This window comes from Clarias gariepinus, chromosome 1, assembly GCF_024256425.1.
Source record: "Clarias gariepinus isolate MV-2021 ecotype Netherlands chromosome 1, CGAR_prim_01v2, whole genome shotgun sequence".
In the NCBI taxonomy this organism is placed as follows: domain Eukaryota; kingdom Metazoa; phylum Chordata; class Actinopteri; order Siluriformes; family Clariidae; genus Clarias; species Clarias gariepinus.
The window spans coordinates 26,195,568-26,222,837 of NC_071100.1; the positions used below are offsets into that span (position 1 = coordinate 26,195,568).

The 27,270-nt window shown below is 38.5% G+C and overlaps 1 protein-coding gene across 5 annotated transcripts in view; it reads left to right on the top strand.

The window, feature by feature from the left end:
* Positions 1-24,627, top strand: part of nhsl2 (NHS-like 2) — a 79,548-nt gene extending 54,921 nt beyond the window's left edge. For 4 of the 5 annotated variants that reach the window (XM_053497521.1, XM_053497523.1, XM_053497524.1 and 1 more), the window contains 7 exons: positions 8,518-8,670; positions 16,184-16,326; positions 17,804-17,993; positions 20,101-20,229; positions 20,485-22,977; positions 23,139-23,271; positions 23,428-24,627. In XM_053497521.1, coding sequence (XP_053353496.1) covers positions 8,518-8,670; positions 16,184-16,326; positions 17,804-17,993; positions 20,101-20,229; positions 20,485-22,977; positions 23,139-23,271; positions 23,428-23,743 — 3,557 coding nt within the window. In that variant the 3' untranslated portion in view covers positions 23,744-24,627. The remainder of the gene's footprint in view (positions 1-8,517; positions 8,671-16,183; positions 16,327-17,803; positions 17,994-20,100; positions 20,230-20,484; positions 22,978-23,138; positions 23,272-23,427) is intronic. The other variant, XM_053497522.1, reaches the window with a different exon arrangement.
* The last annotated feature ends 2,643 nt before the right edge of the window (positions 24,628-27,270 follow it).

The following is a 27,270-nucleotide window of genomic DNA, read 5'->3' on the forward strand; positions in this document are numbered from 1 at the left end:
AAGAGGTGGAGAAGACCAGGGTGGATGCTGATTAACCCCTTTAAGGCCACTGGCCCAGTTTCCTCCCTGCACCTCCCAGGCACTTCCTCTCAAAGGGAGCAGTGTGTGTTGTTGTTGTTGGTTATCAGACACACTGACACACAGACACACTTTCTCTCCCCGTCTGCCTTTCCTGTCACTCTGTGACACACATTAGAATGCACATGCATGGAAGTGAGGTAGGAGGGGTGGATGTGTTGCAGGGCAGGCGTCAAGGAAGCAGCAGTCCCTCTAGTCAGCACTGCTGGGAGTTGGAGACACTGCAGATCGTGCAAAAACACCACCGCATCACTAACACCCAATATCCCATTTGTTAATCCAAATATTGCAGACATTCAGATACAAGCTGTCAGTGTATGTGTGTGACCCTTTGGCTGGGTGTTTTGTGCTTTTTGCACCATTCTGTGTAAACTCTAGAGAATACTATGTGTAAAAATCCAAAGAGATCAATAGGCTCTAAAATACCTTAACCAGCCCTTGTGACAGATTTATTCCCCATTCTAATGGCTGATATGAACATTAACTAAATCTGTTGATGTGTATTTGCATGATCTTATATTGTACATTCGGCTGCTGCTACATCATTGGGGAATTGCATAAAGGTAGGTGCTTATAAAAGTGCCTAGTAAGTGTATGCATTTCTTTTATAATATTTAGACATTCAAAAGTGTTGAGATGTGCAAACAGGCCATGTGGTTTACTGCTGCGTGTGTGTGTGTGTGTGTGTGTGTGTGTGTGTGTGTGTGTGTGTGTGTGTGTTTTAAACACCAGCTATTAATGGAACACTTATCATATTTACACTTATCATACAAATGCTATACATATTAAATAAGCATTTGATTTCATTACAAGCATTTGATTACATTTTGTATTCTCTTGAGTTGTACTACAGTATGTATATAGAGTAACCATAGTGTATCGGACATAAGAAAATTAACAAATAGAAAGGTCTTGGTTCGATGAATATTATTTATACAGTATATACAGAGCAAAATTTGGATTCTGGTTTTTATACTGTTTGTTGTGGATTTTACACTTATATCAGAGCTGCCTTAAAATAAAAAAGATGTTTTATTTAAGCACTTTCCAAAAGAAAACGTAACTTGTAAAAATTGTCATTGTAAAAAGTAGATACAGGTGAATGCATAATCAGTGAATAGGCTATTTTATTTGACAGATGCAAAGAATTATGTTAATATAGTGCAAACCTGTAATTATCTGTTGTTTATTAGTCCCGAATGTATGCCTAATAAACCTATTTATAGACATAATTTTTTTTATCAAAGTCCGATTTTAAGATCTTGAGATGTGTGAAAGCAATTAATTAGCTTATGTAACCTGATTAATCTTACAACCTTCTAAACCCTATAACCTTATGCTTAATTTTTAATCATCTCATTAAAGAAACATTCGAGACATTTTCATTTGCTAAGAAATAGGTGTGGCATATTTAATGTTAAAATTCACAATATCCAAAATAGATTTAAAAATGTGTCTTGTAAAACCTTTTATAACATTATAAGTATTATATGATTATCACCTCAACCAACCCTGGATTGCGATCAAAGCCTTAGATCTGTTTCCATTTACAAGCTTGTAAGGGTGTAAGTGTTCACACTAGGGACTCGGGCACAGAGTGCTCTTGACCTCAAAGTCTTTTACGTTTGCAAATGTAAACACTCCATATCTTGTCCGGGCATGAATCACTGTACCACGCTCAAATCCACAAAAAATCTGTTTTTAAGCACGGTATGGTGCATGTGGGCATGGTTCGAATCAGATATAGAGGCCAACCATACCTGATAACAGAAGTGGACCGCTGTTTAAAATCAATGTCATCAACATTGTCTGAATCCTCCTAAATTTGCATACATGCACAGATACACCGATCTCCTCCTCTGAAATACATAGCCAAAGCTGAAACCATACTGTAGAAAGTCAGATGAGTGGGTTAAACTTTTTCAAAAATTTGAATAGCACAAAAGTTGACGTTCTTTTTTTTGTTTATTGGCAGCTTGCAAACCAACTAGGTGCATACTGCCACCTGCTGTACTGGAGAGTGTAAATACACAAGTGTATTGGGAAGCTGGCTAGCGGGGGAAGCGGGGAGGAGGGAGTAATTTACAAATGAAAATTAAAACCAGGGCACAATATGAACCAATCATACTTGGCGTGAAAGCACCCTGAAAGTGCACTTTAACTAACCAGGGGAATCAATTAGCCTTATCTGCTTGTGTCTCCTTGCTCATGATTTTCACCTCCGTAACCCGATGTCGATCACAATTAACCTTTAGCGTTAGGAAAGCAGTAGAGATTCACCCATCAGTGCCTGTTCATTTTGTACTCAAGCTCACAGGTCAGCTTTCCTTCTGATCATCCATATGTCTCTTCTGCTATATCAAGCACAGCATATTAACAGGATATTTCAGTGCATCTAAAAGTGAATACTATTCACCACATCTGTAGCGCCTGTATGTAGCCTAGGTGTGTGTTTACAACAGATTTTTTACTGTACTGAGAGTAAGAAAAGCTTTTGACTTAAATCTCCCTTTGGTAATCTAAAAGTACATGTAGATGGGTTAAAAAGCATGTCTGTCTAATTCTGACTAGCAAGCAAACATGTGTCATTGCAGTTCCATATACACTACAAATGCATTGGATAGAGCTTAAGATGAGAACATGCTGAAGTATTCCTCTAATTCCACACTAAACCAGCTATAGATGTCTGGATGTGATTTATGCAAAATTTCAGCACATCCTACTTCCCACCTTAGTGTTCCCTTTTTATCAGGGGTGCTGGTCTCCGTGCACCACATACTGTAACAACCTCATCAGGTGCTGCATCTGCTTCACTTGCTGGAAAGACTGCAATCTCACACATTAGCGGAAACAGAAAGGTAGACAAAAATGAATGAGAGAGGCATCAGAAAATTAGAGGATCTGAATCGGGGTTTTTATCGCTACAATTCCTTTCTGGAAATAATTACTTTCGGCAGCTTTCTGCTTGTTATCACAGCATAAAAAAAACCCACACACGGTTTAATGGCTCCTCATGCATGTGTGAGAGATCGTGAGAAGTTGTCAGCAAGCTCAGTTCTCTCCATGAGAGATCTTGACAGATGGTGATTTAACCTTTCTAGCATATTTTTTTCCTCATACTGTGTGAGATCTTCACAAGTTTTCCTCCAAAATCTTCTTGAGAACACAAGGAGTGAAAATGGTGCAAAGTGAAACGTTCGCTAGGGTAATGATGGAGGCATGATGAGGAATGATCTGTCCTGAAACAAAGAGCGTATCATTGCAAGGGTGTCTCTAGTCATATTATATTTTTGTCCTGTGTGTCCTCTGTGCTTGTGTATGCTTTACACAAGGGAAAACACCTGCATCTACTTGTCTCCTGTGTGTGTGTGTATGCTGTGTTTCTCATACCGAGTTAGCTATACACGAGATATTGAGTAGGACTTAGATAGAGATTTTACAGAAGCTACATAAAATATGAAGCAAGCGACATGAAAGTTTAGTCCTTTAAAGACCTACACACACAATTGTTCCACAGGGTAGCTGTTTTACTCTACCAGTCACTCCCTGTGTTTGTTGAACCCATTGTGCTTCAATGGTCTCAAATCTGAAGAACAATCAAACAAGAGATAAAAATGAATAAATGATTCTGCTTCTTTCTTTTCACCTTTTGTTGACAGCAGCCACCCACAAACTTCCGCTGTACTTAGGTAGTTTAAAAAATAGTTCAGTTGATGTGCCTGTCTTCAGATGTCTTTTTTTCTCTCCAGGATAAAATGGATAAAAGTGTAGCACTGACAATGTGCATATTCTAGAGTTGATAAAATGGCAATGGTATGATTTAAGCAGTTCACTTACTTTTGATTGTTTAAAGGTTTTTTTTGGACAAAGCAGAAGTGTACCTACTGTATAGGGGGTGGATTACACATTTAAAACCAGCTCCACATGTATTAGCACGGTGGCAAAGTGGTTAGCCTCAAGGTCTCGTACCCCCAGTGTTGAGGGTTCGATTTCATGCGTCGGGTCTGTGTGCATGGAGTTTGCAGGTTCTCCCCTTCCTGCTTGGTGGGATTTCTTCTCCGGAGTGTTAAGTTAGATGTTTTTATTTTTGAATGACTCATAGGACACTGTGTGGCTTAGGAAAGAAACAAATAAATTCTCTGAAACTGGTCAGGGACAGGGACTGGCCTGATAATTAGAGCCCTCCAGGAAGCCTAGAGAACTCCTCCACAAGGCTGCGTTAAAAATACAAGAAAGTCTGGAAACAAAAAATAAAGAAATGAGAGAAGGGTGGCTTAGGACCTTTGCACAGTACTGTATTTTCTGACCCTGTCCCCTCTGGCCCTTCTATCTACTCCACTACTGTACATGAAGGTTTGTTTGTGTTCTAAGAAACATTAAACTGAAGTTCTGCACAAAGATGGCAGCTTCTGCTCTTGCTGGGTTTTTGGCTGTAGAGTTAGTAGACTTGCCCAGATCCCCTTTGAATGATCTCTACAGTGATTAGATTTACACTGAGAAGAACTTTGGTTTACCCACCGGGCCACACTGGGTCTTATTTAATGTCCTGGAACTCTGACTCTGTTCATGCAAGTTAATTAGCTGCTAATGGAATGGAAATATATTTGGCTAATTAATCATAGCATGTATGTCACTGTAAGTCACTGTGCATGTGGGGAATTAGATGGCACAAGAATGACCTGATCCTGCTGGAGCTCCACCTTGGAGTGTAGATTAAATTGAATAAAACAGAGAGCAATTTAACTTAAAGGAAGCATTGAAAGGTTTTATCTTTGGGACACACTTTAAAGATATCAAATGTTATAACTTATTGTACTTATTATAACAACCAGAAAGTACTGAGAAATGCAGCTAACTAGTAGCAGTAACTTGTAATTAAATTTCACACAAAAAACATTTGCTTATCTTCTGTCCCTCCTCTCTCTTTGAGGAGTAAACTGGTAAAGAGAAGTATGGCATTCTTCTAGGAGAATACAGCGGTACCTTAGCATGTGACTTTAATCTGTTCCGGAGGCGAGTTCTTAAGACAAAATTTGATATCGCAAAACATCCTTTTACATAGGAAATAATGTATATGCAAAAAATCTGTTCCGGCCACCCAAAACTATTACCAATATTACCAATTTTCAACTATAATCATATGTTTGCATATTAAAAAAATGCAAAACAGTAAAGTAAAATTGAAGTAAAATATCTAAATGAAGTAAAATATGAAACAAATAGACTTTAACCCTCACTTAAGCTTAATATGTGATTCCTTTTGGCACTGGCTGCTTTAAAAACTAAACTGAAAGTGGCTTATACTTGTTACTGTCTTTGTTTCTTGCACAGGATGCAAAAAAAAAGAAAAGGTAAACTCGCTTTGCTTGGCTTTTCACTGACGCATGTTTTGAATGGGTTCTGCATGTGCGTGTAACTTTGGTGGGCGCAAGCTGGTGTTTAGTTCGGCTCGGTCGCTCATATGCCAAAAATGCTTCACATGAAGCAAATTTCTTTAAAAAATTCAGTGTTTATGGCGAAAATTCTTAGGAAGAATCTTTTGTATGCCGAGGTACCACTGTACTTGCAGTGCAAAGAAAAATAGGAAATGAAATTGAATAAAGAGAATGAGTCCATCCAATACATTCATCCAATTCCTACCTTTTAAATTGTTCTGTTCTTATTCTTTTGTTAATTTATTTATTTTAACTTACTTGACACACATTTTCACTATAGGGGCAGTCACCAATTCACATGTGCACACTTAAAGGTGTATTCAGTGATTTTTTTAACTAAAAATTCATACTATTGTATGCTATAGCCTAAAGCAGCTAAATGCATTTGCAGGAGACCACGTTTTCAATATACAAGCACATCACTGATTTCTGATTAGTCCTGATTGTCAATATCATTAGTTTTTTTTATCCTATCCAAAGTTAATGTTAATGCTATGTGAATAAATAGAGTAACAGTCTTTGTTTTGACCAAACCCATTGTTTCACAGAAAACGAATGTTCTGTAATTTGTTTGAACGGTTTCACTGCAAAATGAGAAGCGTTTTGGCAGTTTTGAGAAATAATTATTTTTATTTTTATTTTCAAAAGAAGCTAGTATTACAATCTGCTAGGAAATATTTTGTGCCTGGTTTATTTCTGTTAGGAGCACAAATGCCAATATTTTATTTAAAAATTGTTTCATCAGTGTGAATTTTGTGTGATTTTGCAAAATGCTATAACTCCACTTTCCACACTTTTGTCACATCAGTCGGCAGTTGTGTTTATCGTCATGTAAATAAGCAATTCAGTACTAGTAATAATGTTGCTTAGGTATATGTGTATATAATATTAACATGATAGTTTATTGTTTTCTATATTGAGTTATAGCAGCAAATTGGAATAAGAATAAAAGTGTTGAGTTCTGTTGCATACAAAACATCTTTAATCACAACGTTTGTTTAGGATCATGAAAAACATTTAAAACAATACGAAAACATTAGTGACATTAAAACATTAGTGAACAGCATGATAAGGTTATACCAGAACAGTCCCATAAGGTTATAATAGAGTAAAAAAAAAACCCTGATTGGAAAACAGAGCATGTGTATCTCATCTTTTTTATGCGCAATGGAATGCGTCTCTTACAGAGGTGATTCTAGAGTCTGTTGAGTCTGAGGGGGTCTCTCCAACCTCCATTCGTCACCATTATCTTATAAACAATAAATACGTTTGTCGGCCCTCTTGACCCCCTACTGGTTTGGGGCCCCAAGCAGTTGCCTGTATTATCTGTTGACAAGCAGAGCCGAGTGTTAAAGTGCATCATGGCTCCCAAATGCAGCAAAGCCCGTGCTAATAATAGTGTAAAGCTTCTAAAAGAAGAATATATAGCAATTTTTTGTTGACCTTGTGTACCAGTGTTTTCGAGCATGAATGACCTGTTTAGAGTTGGACTTGCAGAAGTAGTCCAGGTCCTGAAGCTGACCATCACACTACCCCCACCATAATAAATGAAATAATAATTTAACAACCGAATTTTGTATTTACTCGGGTTATCTTTGTGTAGTATTTAAATGAGCCTTTTCCAAGGATGCCGTGTGCACTTATTCAGTCAGTTATCCATCAGTGTGCCTTAGATGATTCTTAATCTGTCCTTTACGTTAACACGTTATACCTTTTATGTTAAACCTTATATGACTTTCGCGTTTACCTGCCTGCCCCCTTCTCCTTTTCCCTCTTTACTTTTCCTTATGTTGGTCTGAATGAACAACTTAAAACTTTTTTATTTTTTATTTAATTTTTTAGTCTGATCTGTTATGTGTCCCTACATCCGGCAGTGTTACAGTAGATAATGAGTGGGATCATATAATAATTCCTTTTTAAGGAAGAAGTAATTAACTATACACAGCTTACCTCCTGGGAATGACTTTCTCTTTTTTTCCCTCTCCTTCATTACCGTCACATGTTAAGGAACTCATGCTTTAGGGTGCTGGAATAATATCATTATTTAATTTGGATGCCTTTAGCTAAGCTTAAGAATATGCCAGGTGGTGTATTGCATAACTGACCATAACTTAAACTAGTCAGTCTAAACCCACTGTGAGCTACAGTACACTCTTAGTCCTGGAGTGTTCGTCTTCTTTAGCTCTCACTCTGTGACACAGTGACTATATTCGCAGCTGAAATGTCACATGAAAGGATAGTTAGTGTCAGGTTCTACTTACTGTATGTCTATTTTTTTTCATGTTTTTCTGTAAAAGTCTGCTTGCATTTATGCTCTGTTCTGTTCCTGAACACATGCTGGTACAGGATTAGTCAATGTCTGTGTTTGTCATAATTTGGAGTATCTACGGAGGACAAGTGAAGGTTGCTGAGGATGAATGAATGACTAAGAAAAAACCCCCTCTAATTTGCACAGTTTAAGCACAGGTATTTCAATATCATATATAATTTAAGGAAACTAATCAAGAGCAATACCTAAATGCTTAAGCAGATGTGTACTATGAAAACAGTAAAATGACAATGCCATAATGCAGCTATGTTAACTACCTGCCTGAGGTAAAGGGTTGTGTGCTTGATCAGTGGCCCGGCAGCCTCCCCAACCGTTCTGGGATTTGAACTGGCAATCTTCCAATCACGATCACTGAACCTTAACCACTGAACTGCCACTGAAACAAAAACAGATAAAATGAAGCACGTGTTCCGCCCTTTGCCTTCTTCTTATGGTTCTGCTGATAAACACATAAATGATAAATTCATTGTTATTGTGATTACAGTGGTGCAGCTAGCTGTAGTGTCTCTGCGCAAACGCCGCAATACCCAGCCTTGCTTCCTAATAATACCTATGCAAATATCATATTTTTATTTGTGTCTTTCCCTCTCTCCCTCTCTCTGATCTCTCCCTTGTTCGTTCCCTCCCTCCCTCCATCCATCCCTCCCTTTCTCTCTCTCTCTCTCCCTCTATCAGCCACCACTAACTTGGACTCAGAGAGCAAGCGAACGGCCCACTTCCAATCGTCATGGCAACAGCATGTGAATGTGTTTGGCTCGTGGAGTAGGCCGGAGTGTGTGCAGGAGCTGCACCAAGAGGCTCAGCTCAACCTCCAGAGCCTGCTGCAAGGTAGGAACCTAACAGCCGCAGGGTGTGTGTTTGTGAGTTTGTGTGTGTGTCATGATTCATCTGTGCTTGTGTAAGGGGTTCAGGAGAATCTGGTATTGATGGTTAAGTCAGTGACATATGTTTAGATTACTGCGCATATTGTCATTTGGAGTGTGTATGTGTGTGAGTGGCTACGTCTTCTATTCCTGAATGTATGTGTACTGTATGATTACAAACATCCCTGTGTGTGTATGTGTGAGCAATCCAGTGTTCCAGTGTATTGCTCCATGTTATCGCTGTGTCGTCTTTACATTCTGCCCGTCTCATCCGTTGCTTTTCAATCCATCTACATTTCTGTGATTCATACTTCTCCTTACTGTGTTTTGGGAGAAATTTACCGTACAGTCACCTCCTGTCTGTTTGTTTCATCCTTACACTCGACTGAATGAATACATCGACGCGGATGCTTTCTGGCGGTTCTGAGAGCGTGTATGTGTTTGTATGCAGCTTGCATTTCCCACCCCGGGTCTCTCCTTCCTCTGCTCTCTGTCCGTCTTTGCTCTTCACATTTTAATGGATTAATGGTTGAGGATGAGCAGATGTCCGTCATGCTCTGTGAGTTTGTGTTTATGTGTGTGTTACAGTACTTGCTGAACCCTGTGTTACACTGTTTTTCGCTTAAACAGCAAAGAGTGGGTGGACATTATGCATGTTTGTGTCTACAGTATGTGTGGTTCATATTTTTCTATGTAGGCACATATGGTATAAATGCTGCATATTTAATTTTTGGTGAGCTGTTAATGATAACAGTTGCTTTATGAATGGCAGTTTAGGGGATTCTCAGTTTGATGTTTGGTGTGTTTCTTCTCTGAAGTTCACGTCATTGCATGACACATGACCAGTGCATGGGTTAAGATGTTTTGTATATCATTCAAAAGAAACCTAGCAAAAAGGAGTTTTATGAAATCAAATAAAAACAAATTGACAATCCAATTCTGTCTGTATACTGTGTATAAAGAGTCGTGGGAGTTTATGTGCTACGGATTGTTTTAAATGTTACAGACAGCTGCTATCTTTTGAAAGAAAAATTAGATGAGCTCTTTTAAATACCATGCTCATTTAGTTTGATTTCAGTCTGATTGTAAACGTTCCTAGAGCTCTGTCCTCCACCCTTCCAAAGAGTAGCTTAAATATGGATGATGGAAATGTTTGTTTATATTCGCTTTTGTTTGAATGAAACTGCAAGTTGAATGCATTTACTGTAGTGCCCCGATGAACCCGAACTGACGAGAGATCAAAGGCTCTTTGAACTTAGTGCTTAAGCGCTGGTGTCTCAGGTGTGGCCACAAAGATGCTCTAAATCTCTTAGTTTGTACTGTAATGATGGAAAATCTGAACCTTTGACATTTAAAAGCTTTACAGTATTTTGATTGGCTATTGAGTAACAATCTTTTGCCAGAACCCACAAGCTTAAAATTAGATTTAGAAATGTAGAAAAATGTGCATAGATCTCTCTATTTTAGGACTGTTTATATCTGTTTCAGTCTATGAATAATCCGAGAAGGCATCTAGCACAAAAAGCAACTCTAGGGATTCTTACAGTACATCATTAACACCAAATCACAAACCTAAAAACACAACTGAAATGCTGTTTTCAGAAAATAGTCAATGATAGAAGGGGTATAATGTGACCTGTTGTGAAGCTGAAGTACTGTTACAACACCGAGCTTGATTCTTTTCCAGTAACAGCATGTCCTAGTTTTTCTTTCTCCTGAAACCGCAACAATTGCAGGTTTCTAATTGATTAATAAATAGGGGGGACATACAGTGCATCGGGAAAGTATTTACAAAGCTTCACGTTTTCCACATATTGTTATGTTACAGCCTTATTCCAAAATTAATTAAATTCATTATTTTCATTTAAATTCTACAAACAATACTTTATAATCACAATGTGAAAAAAGTTTGTTTGAAATCTTTGCAAATTTATTTAGAAAAAAAAAACATACACACATACTGTAAGTATTCACAGTCTTTGCAATGACACTTAAAATTGAGCTCAGGTGCATCCTCTATCCACTAATCATCCTTGAGATTTTCTACAAATTGATTGGAGTCCACCTGATTGACATGATTTGGAAAGACACACACATAAAGTCCCACAGTTAACAGGGCATGTCAGAGCACAAACCAAGCTATGAAGCCCAAGATATTGTCTGTAGACCAAAGAGACAGAATTGTTTCAAAATACAGGTCTGGGGAAGCGCTCAGAAAAAAAATCTGCAGCTCTTGGAAAAGTCATGGTGGTTCCTAACTTCTTCTATTAACGAAGAATGGAGGCCACTGTGCTCATCTGGACCTTCAATGCTGCAGAAATTTGTGCTCTGACATGCACTGTTATTTGTGGGACCTTATTCAGACATGTGTGTGCCTTTCCAAATCATGTCCAATTAGTTGAAATTACCTCTGATCAATTCTACAATCAAGTTGTAAAAACATCTCAAGAATGATCAGGGGATAGAGGATGCACTGGAGCTCAATTTTGAGTATCATACTGTAGCAAAGGCTGTGGTCACGTATTTATATGTGTTTTTTTTTTTTTTTAAACAAATTTGCAAAGATTTCAAACAACCTTCTGACACATTGTCATTATGAGATATTGTTTGTAGAATTTAGAGTAAAATAATTAATTTAATCTATTTAAGAATAAGGCAGTAAAATAACAAAATGTGGAAAAAATGAAGCGCTGTGAATACGTTCTGGATGCACTGTGAGTAAAAAAAGCATTCCTGCTTTTCCCCTTGTTATTTTTTGATTGGCTGTGGCTTAAAGAAGCCATTGAGGTCTCCTAATGTGACATCATACCAGAAGAGCTTGCTCCTCAGCTCTGCTGTTCTCTAATGGGGTGTGGCTCAGCAGTAATTCACTTACGTTTTAAATTCAGTTTTATTTATCTGCCGCTTTTAACAATGGTCATTGTCGCAAAGCAGCTTTACAGAATATGTAGAGACTAAAAACTGAAACTGTGCATTTGAAATAAAGGGAGTTGAACATATAAAAAAATGCAGTTGTATTTCAGCTGGAGCATAACAGACACACTTTGGTGGAGCTCTGTGACATCTGCTAACTTAAAGAACTAGACAATATGAGAACTTTGACAAGCCTATGACAGCCAAACAAATTATAGCTTGTTATGATACTGAGGACAGAAAGACTACTGACTGTTACAAAGTTCTGACACCAGAGACTTCTTGTGTAAATATGGTCTAAACATCATTTTACATAAAGCAAAAAAGTGCATTAAGCACACAGCGTAGTGCAAACAGCTCTACTGACTACTGACTTCTTTTATAAAAAAATAATCAATATCTATTGATCAATCAGATTTGAGAATTTAAGATTGCTGTGGTGAGGCTCCTCCAGTTATACTAATAGAAGCAATGCCATAGTACGTGAATTGGCAACAGGCATGGATAGACCAGGCTGCTTCGGATTACTTGTCCATAAATCAAACAGTAAGTGATTTCTCCACAGCACATGTTGTCTGACAAGCCATGGTTATAATCTGCTAATTAAGAAATCTGTTAAGTGAATACTCTGGATAAATGCAAATAATATTTAATACAGTTCTCTAATAAGATCACACATAGGCTGACACTCTTCTCTAAGAACATCTGTTTTAGTTTTGAGTCGTCTTAATGGCCACAGTTGTTGACAATTTAGAAACCATGACATATGGTACGTTTACTATATTTGCTTAGTCCTTTTGCACTTTACGTCACAATGTCAGTCCGTCATGCTGCCGCCCACTTCTGGACGCCCAAAGGGACCTTACTCACAGGATGCCTGTGCCAAAACTCACATTCAAAATGAAATCACATTCAGCAAGAAAACACATATGATAACATTATGTAATCCTAACAAACACTTGGACTTGCTTCTAAATTGTTCCAAATTGACTTGTTCCTTTTGAGGTGCAACACTAACTAGCTTCTAACACAGGCTGAATCCCAAATCCCTCTCTAACCCCATAACAAGCACACTACTTGATGTGTGTGACAATGGATTCATCATCCTAAGTTTTCATGTAATGCTATTTGGGATTCAGACCCCAGAACTGTTAGTTAGCTATTAATTATAAAGCTTGAGATGTAAATATAAGTTAACATTTCTTGCACAACATTGTATGGTGCATAAAGCTCAGCATATTCCATAGCATTGTGTCGATTGCAACAATGTGCGAACGCTAACTCTACTGCTAGCAAACTCCTCCAAATCACATATTTGTACACCGTCCGAGGTAATCACAATGTGAAAACAAATCAAACACCTGAAAATTAATATATTTTTAATACATACATATGCCAATAATTATTAGAACAAGAGCTATCAATTCGCTCTGACTCTTTTATCTTTGTGACAAAGCATCAGGTAACCCCATAGATAGTCAGGTAATCATCATCAGTTCTGAAATACACCATGACAGTAATTATCAACAAAAATACATACAGTAGTAGCCAAATGTTAGTTAACTGAATTCTGCCATCCACTATTGCAGCTGACGTAATGCGTCTGCAAAAGGTCAACATACTTAATACTAGACGTATAAAGGAACTATTCTCTGTTCAGTACTCGTACAGTATGTTAACTGCTAGACGTAGGGGAAAAAGTTGGTCCCTTTCTTGAAATCAAGTCTTTACATTTTTTGGTTTTAATAGTAATTCTCAATAGTATTTTAGCACGACAATGAAACCTGTGAAAGGCCTATTTTCCTAGAGTCATTTCTGAATCACAATCAGTCCTGCAATAGTGCAATCATGTTGAGATGAGTTGAGTTGTTTTTGGCAGCAAGTATTTAAGGAGGTGTTTTCTCAGTTGTGAGTCACACACACACACACACACACACACACATACGTCGACAATTAGGTAATGAAGCTTGACAGGTAGTAAACATTTTATATTCATGTAAGTGACTTTTTTTTATTTATTCATTTTTTATTTTAAAATTATAACATGGATTTAATTTATGACTTAACCTTGTAGACCATCAGTGTATCAGACGATCATGGTCTAACATCACATACTGTACATGTAACAGCTGAATTAACACTGTTCTTACTAGTTTAACGGTATTACATTGTGGTGTAATGGTTAGCCTTTAAAGACTTAGTCGCCTTGCACTTCCGGGGTCGGGGTTCAATTCCCGTCTCTGTGTGCATAAAGTTTTTATGTTCTCCTCGTGCTTGGTGGGTTTCCTCCGGGGACTCTGATTTTCTTCCCACAGTCCAAAGACCAGCAGATTAGGCTGATTGGTGTTCCCAAATTTCCCGTAGTTTGTAAATGAGTGAGTGTGTGTGTGCTCTGCGATGGATTGGCAGCCTTTCCAGGGTCTACCCCGCCTCGTGCTCTAAGTCTCCTGGGATAGGCTCCAGGCTCCCCGCGACCCTAAATACAGGATAAAGTGGTATATGCGATGAGTAAGTGAGAGTGAGTTAGGAACTTCTAGTGTTTAATTTGAACTTTTAGTGTAAGATTATTTTAAATGGGATTTAACATTTGGTTTCTTCTTTAACATTTTCTCTACTGATTTCAGTAAATCATAAACCTTTTGACTTCTCATCAGGAGAGACTGATAATAACACCTGGTAGGGACTAGCATTATGAGAAAACCATTTTATAGATTATTTTGTTTAAATTTTCTTCTGATGAGAAGAATATTTTTTTCTTTCCACCTCAGGCTCTTCAATCTGATCAACTGTAAATGTTCAATCTTGAATCAGGAGTGGAGAGAAAAAAAAAAACATCAAAACAAAACAGGCCTAGTGAAATGGTCATAGCAAAAAAAAGAGGCATTGTTCCTCTCCTTTGCTCCCATGCCTTCTGTGGTTCCACAAGAAAAGGACTGACCCATATTTAATAAATGGCTGCTTTCCAGGGTGCATCTTGTTAGGCGAGTTGCTTTGAGGTTATTCGTGGCTGCTGAGGCTCTCAGCATGCATGAGTGGCTGGCTGCATTTCTGCACGAGCCGTCTGATTGGCTAAGAGGAACGGAGACGTTTGTGTCCTAGCAGTGTTCAGCGATTGAGTGGCCGAAGGCAGGTCAGCATAAGAGGGGTGGGTGTGTCCAGATTATCTTTACATACACACATGGAAAAACACACAGGTGCACAGACGAGAACTCACACAGTTCAGTATCTTCTCTGTCAGATTCTCTTTCACATCTCCTTTGAAGTGGCTTGCAATGTCTTCAAAGACAAATCCTTGCTTCCACAAAGCAGCCTGTATGAATTGGTGAGTTCCTGCTGTCTGGACCATTTGCTTTGCTAAATATAGAGATTTAATGAGATTTAGATTTTAAACATGTATCAGTTTGTGTCAGGTTTATTATCTGTCTTACCTGTTGTGATCCAAATTCAGAGTGTTCAGTGTGTTTGGTGTCCATTTGAGATGGAATGAAACATGGGGGCAGGTGGCTTGTTTAGTGTTAGTCTTGTTAGTCAGATGTTTGTTGAGTTGTTAAAGATGAGGTCCCACGCACACAGACACCCATTAATACCACTCCTGCTGTAATGGTGTGTTCAAGGTATGTTATCTGTCTGTTTAAACAGCAGGATGGACAACACTTTAAATATTTGTTGGCTAAGAATTTTATAAAAAGTGATCAGCGGAAATCAAATCAAATCAAATCTAATCAGTGATGTACTTTTCTTTAACCATGCCTACATCACATCACCTTTTCTTAGCACCACTTTTTCACTTTCTGAATGCATGCAGCAACAAGCTGATCAGGTCTCGATGGTGGCTGGGCCTCCAGATGAGATCCTGAGATGACAACTATTCCAGAAATCTACTAATTATTTTATGGGAAAGAAAATCGCTCTTTGTTCTTTTTCTACAAGAGTTTAGATTTTGATTGTTGGTGAATGTTTGCAGAAGATACTTATATGCATGTTTGCAGAAATAGCTGAGTGAGTGTGTGTGTGTGTGTGAGAGAGAGAGAGAGAGAGTGTTTAAGAGTGGTGGGCTTTGGGCTGGGGGCTTTAGTTGATTCAAAAGGTATTCCATTGTCTCAAAGCACCCGAAATTGCTAGGCAACCTAACTCCGAGATTGCGGCATCCCTTTTCTGCTTCAAGGGATCAAGTTCGCTGCCCCAACACACACACACACACACACACACACACTGACAAAACTGTGATTTGAGAAAGAGAGGGGAGAAAGGGTAAAGTTGGAAGTGTGTGTGTGTGTGCGTGTGTGTGTGAGAGAGAGAGAGAGAGAGAGAGAGAGAGACTGGGGGTAGTAAGTGCTTTAGTGTCTTTTAATCACCTCATGGATGAGGTGAAAAGCTTACATAGGATTTACATTTTTTTTTTATGATAAACTAAAATATTTATAATCTTTCCTTAAAAATCTATTGGATATGCCTAAAAGAAAATATTCTATATTTGCATATTAAGTAATATCTTTAAGCTTAACTTATTTTTCATAAAGGAAGAGTGTATGCGCTAAAGCTAATGCTAAGCTGTTTGTGTGCAGACTTTGAGGAGCAGCTTTATGATAACAGGGTGACTGGGCAAACATTCCGGCACCCTTCCTCTCAGAGCTCAGAGGACACCTCCACTACACTCAGCTGCTCACCTTCCTCACTCAACAGCAAGAAACCAGACTTTGTCTTCCTGGTAAGTTATTTGTTATGTTGTCTTGCAGATCTAAATTTGTTTTTTTATTACATAGAATTTGTACAAAGTAACGAGTTAAGGGTAGGTTTAGTCAAATAATAAGTCTTATTTCTGTATTGAAACATGGATATTGACCAAGGTTCCTGCAAACTTAGGCATAATTTTGTCACAATCCTTTTGTAAGTATTTTAAAAGTATAATCAGCAATTCTGAAGTCCCAGAGGACCTTGGAGAGCGAGTGAGCTCCCTAACACACTTGATGATAAGATGTATCTGTCCCTTATTAAATCAAGGACAGTTAAAGGTTTCTTGTAATATGCTCCGAAACACAGTCTATGTTCACTTCACAAGCCACATTTTTCAATTCCATTTTTTTTTTTTTGTCATATCGAATTTGGATGTCATGACAGTTCACATTCATAACTACAAGTAGCTTTTATCTGACTCTAATTTGGACACATCTGTTCTCTGAAACAGCACATAAATACGTCTTTGCTTAAGCCATCTGGGTTAAAACTAGGGCTGTCAATATTAACGTGTTAACGAATGTGTTTAATCTAGAAAATGTACTTTATTATTAGTTTTTTTAAATGCAAATAAATCATATGACCAAGTTTGACCCTAATGGCTTCCCATAATCACAGCTCATCCGACTGTGTGTGATAATGGTATGTTTACCGCGGATAATACGATAACTAACGGGGAACATCATCAGGTGTGCTGAATGGCAGTTTTGTTTTGCTTTTGAGCCAATGCTCAAGGTTGTTGATTTTCAGAGCTGAGGATCTGGGTTTAAGCCCTGTGGTCAGTGGGTTGCAATACCCATACTACCCACCTACAGCATGTACTGACTTGTTTTAATTGTGATTAACCATGATTAATCACAGACTATGAATGTGATTAAGTAGAGTAAAACTTTTAATTAATTGACAGCACTAGTTAAAACACCTCATATTTGTTTAAAATATAAACAATGGATGCGATTTTAGCAAAAAATATGCTTGGGATTTTTCTCAAGGTGACAGGCAGTAAGTCTGCTATATTTGTTAAGGTCCAGAAGGAGGTAGAATGCCAGATGCCTTGTTTTAGCTGTTTAAGCAGCTACTGCTAGCAGCGCTATGAAATCTCTTCGCTGCCAGGACTGACTGGCAAGTTACACGGATTCCAAACTTTCTGTTCTTATTAAAGTTATATGACTGCGTATTGGATATAAATCCGGACCCCATACAAAACTGATATCAATGCAATCTACTGAACACCATATTTCTGCATTTAGACAGCCTTGAAAAATTAGATCTTTTTCATTAGGCTAAAAATGTAGCCATTGGGTCTTCTTCTCAGAGACATTTCCAAATAGAAGGCATTCAGAAAGTTAACTTAGCTCAACTTAGTATGGTTCATATGTAATTAACAAGTTTATACTTTCTTAATAAATAATCAAATTCAGCTAATACATGTTTCTATTTTTTATTTCTAGCCTGCAAACAAACAAGTGTGTGAGGATGAGACAACGTCATTAGGGATCCGGGCTCAGGACCCGGCCGCTTGTGGCTCAGACCGCTCCCTCCTGGGCTGGAATTCTTCAGTAGGGCCCCCAGTTGCTGAAAAACCTCGCTGGCACCTAAGTCGACATTCTTCTGCACACCTCGTCCCTATCGATGTCACAGGTAACTCACACTGAATTTATCCTAATCTTGCACTTTGTAACTTCCCGAATTTTCTGATTACTCTGAGTCACAGTTTGCTTTTGTCTCTTACCAAGGGATTATTGGCATTTTCTATCAATTTATTTTGATCAATTGTCTTCGCTCCTTAGACAAATCTAAGAATATTTTCATTTAAAATGTAAACATTTCAAAGTATGTGTAGGCTGTTAGTTGCTATCTGAGTTACTCTGAGTTACTCGTAGCTGCTGTTTGAGCTACTCTGATGCCTGAAGTTCAGTCCAGGCCAGGCATTTTAGGATTTCCCACATGACATCATTTTCCTCATATTGTTTCCTTGCCATGTTTCCTTCTTGTATTTCCATGTTGAACCTTAAATTGGCAAGCATGCATGATACAACATGCCAAATCATTTCCTCATTTTCACTCATGGGTGCTGTGACATTTTTTATCCATGAGTACTTCCCAGATCGCTCAAGCTGCCACCCTTTTTTAGTTAGATGGTGGCTCTTCATTTGGCATAACCATAGCAATTCCAGTCTTTGGGTTCTACTATTCATTCCTAATAATTACTTTCTCCTTTGCAGTCTTCCACTTTGTCTCTTTCTCTCTCTCTTATCTTGTATTCTTCTCTATATACTTTTATGTAGTGTAGGCTAGTTCTATAAACTCTGTTAATGCCATGCTCAGGCAGCCTGGGGTCTAATTCGCAAAGAGGTGCCATTCCACTCCCCATACGCCTAAGAAAATGAACAGGTAGCTGTTGCCATGGCAACGCCCAGCTCTTCCCTCTTAGCTTGATGAGGAGGAATGGAAAAGCTGCTCGGAATAAAAGAAAGGAATGGAGACGGTGGCAAAGAGGGTGTTTGGGTGTAAAGAAGAAGAGGGAAGAGACTTTTTCACCTCCTCTTATTTATTTTCATGAATGGTGTATACACACTTGTTAGGAGAGAATGCAGCTTTCTTGGATGTTTTGTGAGAGAAGGGACAGAGTTAGTTTATGCAATAGTGGCTCACTGAACAAGGCACGGGCTATAACTGGAAGGTTGTGGGTTTTCTGTAACTACTACTACTACTACTACTACCGCCCAGCTGAATCTGTCTGAATCTGCACCAGTTGTTAGTTGCATAGATAAAGACATCAGACAGTACAAAGCATTTCTCATTTTATTACCACTTGTACACTTTATGAAGTTCAATCTACTTAAACATTCAAAATGTAACGGCAATAAATCTTAAACATAGTCTCAATGCACTACTCTGTAATAGTATGTACATGCTATCCAAAGTTAAATATTTGGGAATGTACTGTACAGCAGTTAAGAAATATACATTTTAGTAGGACAGTTGCAGGTCTAGAAAGTAATCTTTTTGTCTCAATCTGTCCATGAATATCAGCCCTTTTCTCAGAACCATTCACTTAGACATTGTGCACTGTCTACATGTCTAGTATCGTTTCCATTTCCTAAATATCAACTAGGCACCAACAAGTCATGGGTAATTCTTCATTCTCATGCTGGCCATTCTGCTTGGTGGATATACTCCTTCATGCACTGAATCAATCAAGTCTGTTGTATATACACACTACATGTTGGTAATTATATCACAAGATACAGTGTAGTGCAAAATTCTTGAGCCCCCCCCCCCCCCCCCCCCCCATGAATTTCGTTGGTTCAAACGGACGAGATGGGAAAGGAGGTTACTGCTGCGGTTATTACATAACCAAACAGATTTTAAGTAATATATTTAGTCACTTTGCAGCCTTTCACAGTTAAACATTTGTTCCCGTTTCTCTAATTAAATCTACATAATTTCATTTAAAATGGAGAAATGAAGGGTGGTTCAAGACTTTTGCATGGTAATGTACATGGATAGAATATGTCAGTATTTAAACGAGATGTACATCTAGATTTTGCTTAGTATTTGTCTAAAATCTTCAAAATAATTTACCTCTTTAATTTGATCTTTTTGGTCAGGTTGCAATTTATATTTAAAAGCATAGTGTGTCTCAGAAACAAACTACTCGATCATTTATATATTTTTACACACACATATTCTGACAAAGGTCTGTCACTGAGATTGAGAAGTAATATCTCATGTCTTGCCTCAGGCCAGAGCTTTGATAAGCACGCCAGCGAACTCCAGGCCCCCTTTAGAACTGAAAAGGCGGTTAACCCAAAGACCATCCGCCGCCCAAGGAGTGTGATCGCAGGCCCTGATGTCACGCTGCACTGCCAAGGTGACCAATAGGAAGTTAGAAAGTTGTGATAGGGATTGAGAGCAAGAGGAAGTAAAGAAAAACAGCCAGGTCAATAGGCCACAATGTGTCCTTTCTTGCTACTATATAACTTTGTTTTTGGCCTCAGTGGAAAAATTTATGGGCTTTCACACATTATTCAGTACAAAAAAATTGCATGCTTCTAGAATTATGGTAAATATGTTTGTATTTATGTTTGTGTTTTTAAGCTTTAGTCTGTTATTATCTCTTACTTAGGTGATGGCAAGATTCTTGCTGTTGATCTGATACAAGGTGCCTGTTCTCCAGACTCTTCCGAGCCAAGATCTCTGGAACCCACTACAGAGAATACAGGCGAGCAGCACATACCCCTAAGAAAAACTCAAAGTGATAGAGAGCACAGTGTCCCTCCATCCCCCAAAGCCCCCACAGGCATGATGGACCATGCCACTCTTATGTGCCCCAGCTCTTCCTGGAATGGCCCAAAGGGATCGACCTTCTCCCCATCCTGGAATGACTCCTACAACTATGCCCTAACCTCAAACCCTGTTGCCAAGCAGCCTTTGTCCAAACCTGGATTATTAGACTCTGGAGCAGGTGTTGTCATGTGCCCTTCCCAAACCAGCTCTGTCATGTCAGCAAGTTCTATATCACACTCTAGCTCCTTCACTTTTATCTCTGAACCTTCTGGGCACAGGACATATGCAGTCACACATGGAAATTCAATTAAAGGAAAAAGAAGTGAGACTGAGGGTGCAGCATCCACACTAGCATCTGGCAATGGCCTCAGCAAGTGTGACCAAGAGAAAAGATCAACGCGAGCCAATGCGTTTAAATTCCGTGAACGCTCCCTTTCAACCCCAACAGATTCTGGATCTCTTTCCTCAACAGACAATATGTGCGGTCCTGGAGAGACAGTGCCTATAGTCCGAGAGGGTGAGAGCTATGCCTTGCTGTACCCTAGCAACAGCTCTGAAGACAACACCAGCACTGACAATATGTCTGTAGCAACAGGGTCTGACTTCTTCCCAGCAAGTAGACTGAGGTCACGATCACGAAGCATCTCATTGAAGAAGCCCAAAAAGAAGCCACCACCTCCAGTACGCAGTGTGTCCCTAGTAAAGAACTTGTCATCAATTGGTGGTATGGGCCCACACCATGCTGAAAGGCATATTAGAGATGGTAGACCTAAGAGCCTTTTTATACCACAAGATCACAATTTCCAAGATTCATTCCAGCCCGAGTTTCTTATGGCATCTAAGCCAGATGAGGAGACACACAGCAGTTTGGAGACAGCCTCCGATACATCTCAGCCTCCAGACAGGGAAGCTGAACTTGTCTGGCAGCTCAGTGAGTGGAAGTCCAACAATGATCCCTATCGTTCATTATCAGGCTCAAGCACTGCTACGGGAACAACAGTAATTGAATGCATTAAAGTTCGTGGAAGCTCAGAATCCCTGAATTCACCATCAACCTCCCGTGCTACTTCGCCTTCCCCACTTTCCATTGAAGCAGAGACTAAGGTCTCACCATTCAAGCCTCCCTGTCTTATGTCCCCCTCAAGTGGATACTCTAGTCAGTCTGAGACTCCCACCCCAACTATTACAAACTCTGCCATCACTGGACTCACTCCAACAGGGTGCAAGATGCGCCCAAAGATCCCAGAGAGAAAATCTTCGCTTCCAGCCACCTCACCAAAAGACAAATCTCAGTCTCGTCTCTCTTTTGAGTTACCAGTGAATTCTGCAGTAGACTTATCATCTGTTAAACCCAAAAATAAAGCTAGCCGAAGACACTCAGACACATCCACAACCAGTAAATCAGGAAAGTTGAGTCAGTCATCACAGCCCATGGTTACCACAACAGATCTACGAAACATCAGACTCCGTTCAGTAAGCCGATCAGAACTTGAGGACAGTCCTGATGGCTCCTCTGACATCATAGAGGAGGAGCAAGGACGTGATATAAGCCCTCCTACCACCCCATATAGCTCTAAGCCACCCAAGCCACCAGTTGCATTGAAGCCACCACTCCCCAAAAGACCCATGAACTTGATGCTGAAGTCTCCCTCATCATCACCCCATGCTCAGGAATCTCCACCAGCCTCCCCAATAGACCGACCAATGCCTTTAGCTAACATCTACATGGTGGTCAGGAAGCCTAAACCTAAAAGGCCATCCCAACCATCAATCAGTCCATCTGCAGTTACACCTCAAGAGCAGGTGCCAAGATATCCACCTCCCTTGCCTGAGCTTGACCTAGAACATGGAATACCAATTGAGGAGGATTTTACCTTTCCCAGCAGTCCAGAGAAAGAGGACATAGACAAGATCCCACAAAGTCAAAGTGTCATTTCCTGCATAGCTGAATTGGATAAGAAGAAACACAAGGTACCACCACCAGTACCCAAAAAACCAAATGTTCTTCTCTTACCTTCCCCCACTGCCCAGACTCCAAACAATGGAAGTTCAGAAAAGCAAGGCCTCCTCCATGATAGTGGTTCACAGTCACCTCTAGGCCCACCACCATCTGAAGTTGAGGAGGCTTCTTATAAAGAAGATGACCAAGAAATACTTACAAACCAAGAGATTACAGAAATTTTTGAGAGCAGTGCACAAGATGAAAATCAAGGACATCCGGACAGTCATGGAAATGAAGAAAACTATGATATACCGGAGGAGAACACCCCTAAGGATACTGGCTTTATTCAAGATGTTGACATAAAGGCATTTACTGCAGAAATAATGACAGGTATTTAGTTTTTTGTAAAACATGTGCTGTGATTTAAATAATAATCATGATAATAATAATAATTATATATATATATATATATATATATATATATATATATATATATATATATATATATATTATAATTCATTGAGCTTATAAGTAAACAATTTTCCTCACAGAAGCTTCACTGGAGGAAAACAGCTCTATAAAAGACAAGACAGAACTGCACATCAGTGAAGAAACCGATGATGATGTGCTTGTGCACACACCTACCACCCACACAACTGAAGACCTTTTCACCATCATACACAGGTCTTACATACAATAGTTCATTATTGTTATTATTACCTGTTGATTGACCATCTGTAACGATTATTAAAAACACAACTGTGTTTCTGTTGTAATGCAACAAACATGGTACATACTTTTTATAAACACTTAAATCAACAACATGTTTTTCTTACCTAGATCTAAGAGGAAAGTCCTTGGGCGTAAGGAGCCAGCGTTTGGTAGTCGTCAGAGCCTTGTGTCACCTGTGAAAAGCAGTAGCAGTGATATTCGAACACTGACACTAGGCAGCACTCCAAGATCAAACTCTCGGAATGAGAACTTCATGGCTCTTCTCCAGAAGAAGGGCAGCAAGTCAAGCAGTGGAACGCGAGTCTCTGCCATGGAACTGCTGAAGAGCACAAACCCTTTGGCTCGCCGTGTCACTGAGTTTTCTCAGTCAGATCTGGATGCTGCAGGAACTGACCTATCTAAAATGGCTCTACCAGACCAGTGATTCCACTATAGAGAGCCAAATGTAATGGCTGATTTTCAGTTAGTGCTTCACTGCACATCTGTATGGTTTTACTTCCCAGGATCTTGCACTGTCTGAAGTGTGGTGCTTTTAAGTTGTTTTAACCCTGGGTCTTACCTTTTTCATGTTGCTGTGGAGCTGCTGTCCATATCAAAGTAAAGGAACCCAGTTCTGATGTGAGGTTCTTAAGTAGTTGGGTTAGCATTGTATTTTACTACAGAGAGTGTTATACATTAACATCTCTGTGGATATCTACAAATAGTACAAAGGCTTACAGGCCTTAGAATGTAGTCTAGTTTGCAAAGCCCACCTTTAGAAGGCAGAATTGTTGCAAGTCTAAGCAAGACAATAATTCTTTTCTAATTGTGGATGGAGTTTAGAAAACAAATGTATACATACAACAGTCTGAAAGAGAAACATTCCATAAAGAAAATGTAAAACAAATTCCCTTAAAAAGCACTTTTTTTTATTGCAAAAGTAGTTTACAGCTAAACTATTTGTCTTTTTTTATTTCTTAAAATAAAATAAAAGATATATATATATATATGAAAGGCCCCTTATGCATTCTGGGAACCCAAAATAAAACAAAATTTCCTTAAAACTGCCTGTTTTCGGCATGTTTACAGCAAAAAGGGACTAACATCACAAAATAGAAAACCTTAATGCAATATTTTTTATTTAAATTGAAATTATAGGTCTTTCCTCACTGCCAGTACTGGTACAAAGTGGGTGGTAGCATTGCGAATGTGCATTACAATTAAACAATAAAACCAAAACCACTACAGAGCAGATTATTAATACCAAATGACAGAAGATTAGAAGCCAGAAAAACGACAAAACAAAAAATAATAATAATAATAATAAATATATATCAACGCCTATAAGCAGAAAATAAAAAAAAATGTTTAAAACGTTTTTAAAATTTATAAAGTGTTTGATTCTGTATGTCTAGTACGGAGAACCTGTAGGGTTTCTTCTTCTGGCTACTGACTGAGGAGTCTGCACCGTTTAACACTCAAGGAACCAAGGAATGGTGTTGCCAAGGATGAACGATGAACAAGAACTGCTTATTGTCACCTTGTATTGTCACCTGTATCTTTTTTTGACCTGACTTTTGGGAGTTGTGGTGCTGCAGACCGCTATAATCTCCACATATCCAAGTATAAAGCTGCAGCTACAATGTGTTCCTGAACATTTTATCTGTGTCCACATTGTATTCTTCACTCACTATATGATCATTTCATACTATGCATTAAGGCTGGATGTGCTGCTTTTGTGCCAGTTGAGGCAAATTAGCAGTGAATGCCAATGAATGTCAGGAAGAGGGAACAAAGCTCAACAGTTTACTTAGGTTTCTGGTTTTTTTTTTTTTTTTTTGTATAGACACCGCCCATGTCACTGCAGAAAAGAAGGTTATTTCTATGGTATTATGCATACTTAGACTATCATAAGACTGGTGTAGGTCTCAAGATGGTTTAAGAGGTTTGGAGACATAAAGAGAGAGAATCATTTGGTGAGCAAAGCATTTCCCACAAAGACTACTTGTTCCTTCCCATTCCTTAAAAAAAAAACAAAAAAATCCCCTCTCATGTGACTGTGCTTCTCTGGCTCACAATCAGAATCAAGAAACCTGGTGCTATTGAGCCAGAGCACCCTCTGCAGTCCAGGAGGGAAAGCACACCCGGCGAAAAATCTGTTCTGACTCTCCTGAATACTTAGGAAAAAGATTACATAAAAATATATAAATATATATTATATCATTCCTTCAGGTATTCTGATAGCATCTAAATATAACAAAGATGAATATGAGATATTACATTAAAATAGTGAGTGAAGCTTGTTTTCAGTATTTAGTGAATGAAAAAAAAAAGACAACCAGTGTTTGTTTGCCTTGTACTCTGGCGTCAAGCCTGTGTTTTTAAATGCCTTGGTAATGCACTTCTGTAGAAATATCCAGAGTTTCTTTTAGTCTTTTTATGAATACTACACGAATGGTCATCATTACTCTTGTGTACTCTGTGCTGCATCCATTCTTAGTCAATAATAGTATCAACATTTTCAGAGGAAGGTGGAGAGGGAGTATGTAGGGGGAAAATATGAGGGGGAGACTGTTAGAAGCCACTGAGAGTTTTTACATAAATCTAAAGACAACTTGGACTGTATGTTCTGCCATGCAGACCAGGATGATACAGTGACCTACAGTATAGTAGATTTCTTTATGTGACTAACTACAGTGAAAAATATATTCTTGCTTCTACAGTATATTCTCCCTCCTTTCTCTTTCCATCTTTGCCTCTTTTGCATTCGCTTAATGACACCTACAGGAGCTTACGATTGTACACAGTGATGGAGATTAATCTAAAAAAAAAAAAAAAACCCCAACAAGCTGAGAGCATGGTCTGCTTTCCTAAAAGCATTGTGTTAAGGATAAGCAATTATTAGATAAAATGTCTAAAGTGACACTCATGCTCTTGTGATCTATCTGAAAAGATTTTTTATCAGTCAATTTAAGTCAAAACTCTATCCCCCTTTATGCCTAATAAGTCTGAAATGACTCAGCCAGTGCCAAATAAAAAATAAAAACATTTAAGCATACACTGTATATAGCCTGTAATACTAAAATACAGCTTTGTCAAATTTTATCACAGAGATGACTATAAAAGAGGATTATTAAGGATATTAAATATAGCTTAAATATAGAGTTTGCTGACTCTTAAAAAAAGAAGCTTTAATTGCCCCTTGTCCTTGGGACAAAACAGATGGGTGGGAAAGAAATACAGTAGTGGGAATTCTATTTTTGTTATTTTTATCATTGGAAAGACATATATACAAATTCTAAATATTATGAGCCTCCCTCTCCAGCAGTAAGGATATGTAGCTGTGAGCTCTTCAAGCAGCTATGTCTTGCCTATGTGCTAAAAAGTTACATAAATAAATTATTTTTCTTGCTTAAATGCTCTTTTGATGTCATTTTTTACTGCATGGTATCGAGAGATGGAAAGACAATATACAGATGTGATAATGCAACAATTATTTTAATATTTCTGATGTTTTATTCAATTTAAGATTTGTATTATAGTAAAAAATGAATTAAGATTTTTTTTATATGACTAAAAAGTTATTTCCCTTTGTTTATGTAATGGTGCCTGGACTGAAAATTTTGAACTGCATTGCCCTCTTGTGGATAAGTGGACATGTTAGTTGAAACCAAATGTCAGCTGCAAGAATGGAAGCTTTATTCAAAAAATAAATAAATAAAAAAGTTAAACTTTACTACTGAGGCTACTGGGGGTAAGGGTGGGTTAGATTTAGGTTTAAGCATTGAATTTCTGAAACTGAAGGAAGGGCCTCACCAGTGTGTGTGTGGTATGTCTGCGTATGTGTTTTTGGGCCAGTGGAGGATAGGGTTGCATACATATGGGCTGAATCTACATTAGAACATCACCATGGCCATAAACAATCTGAAGAATCTTTGCACCAGGGAATGAAGCCCAGATGCATGCAGAAAA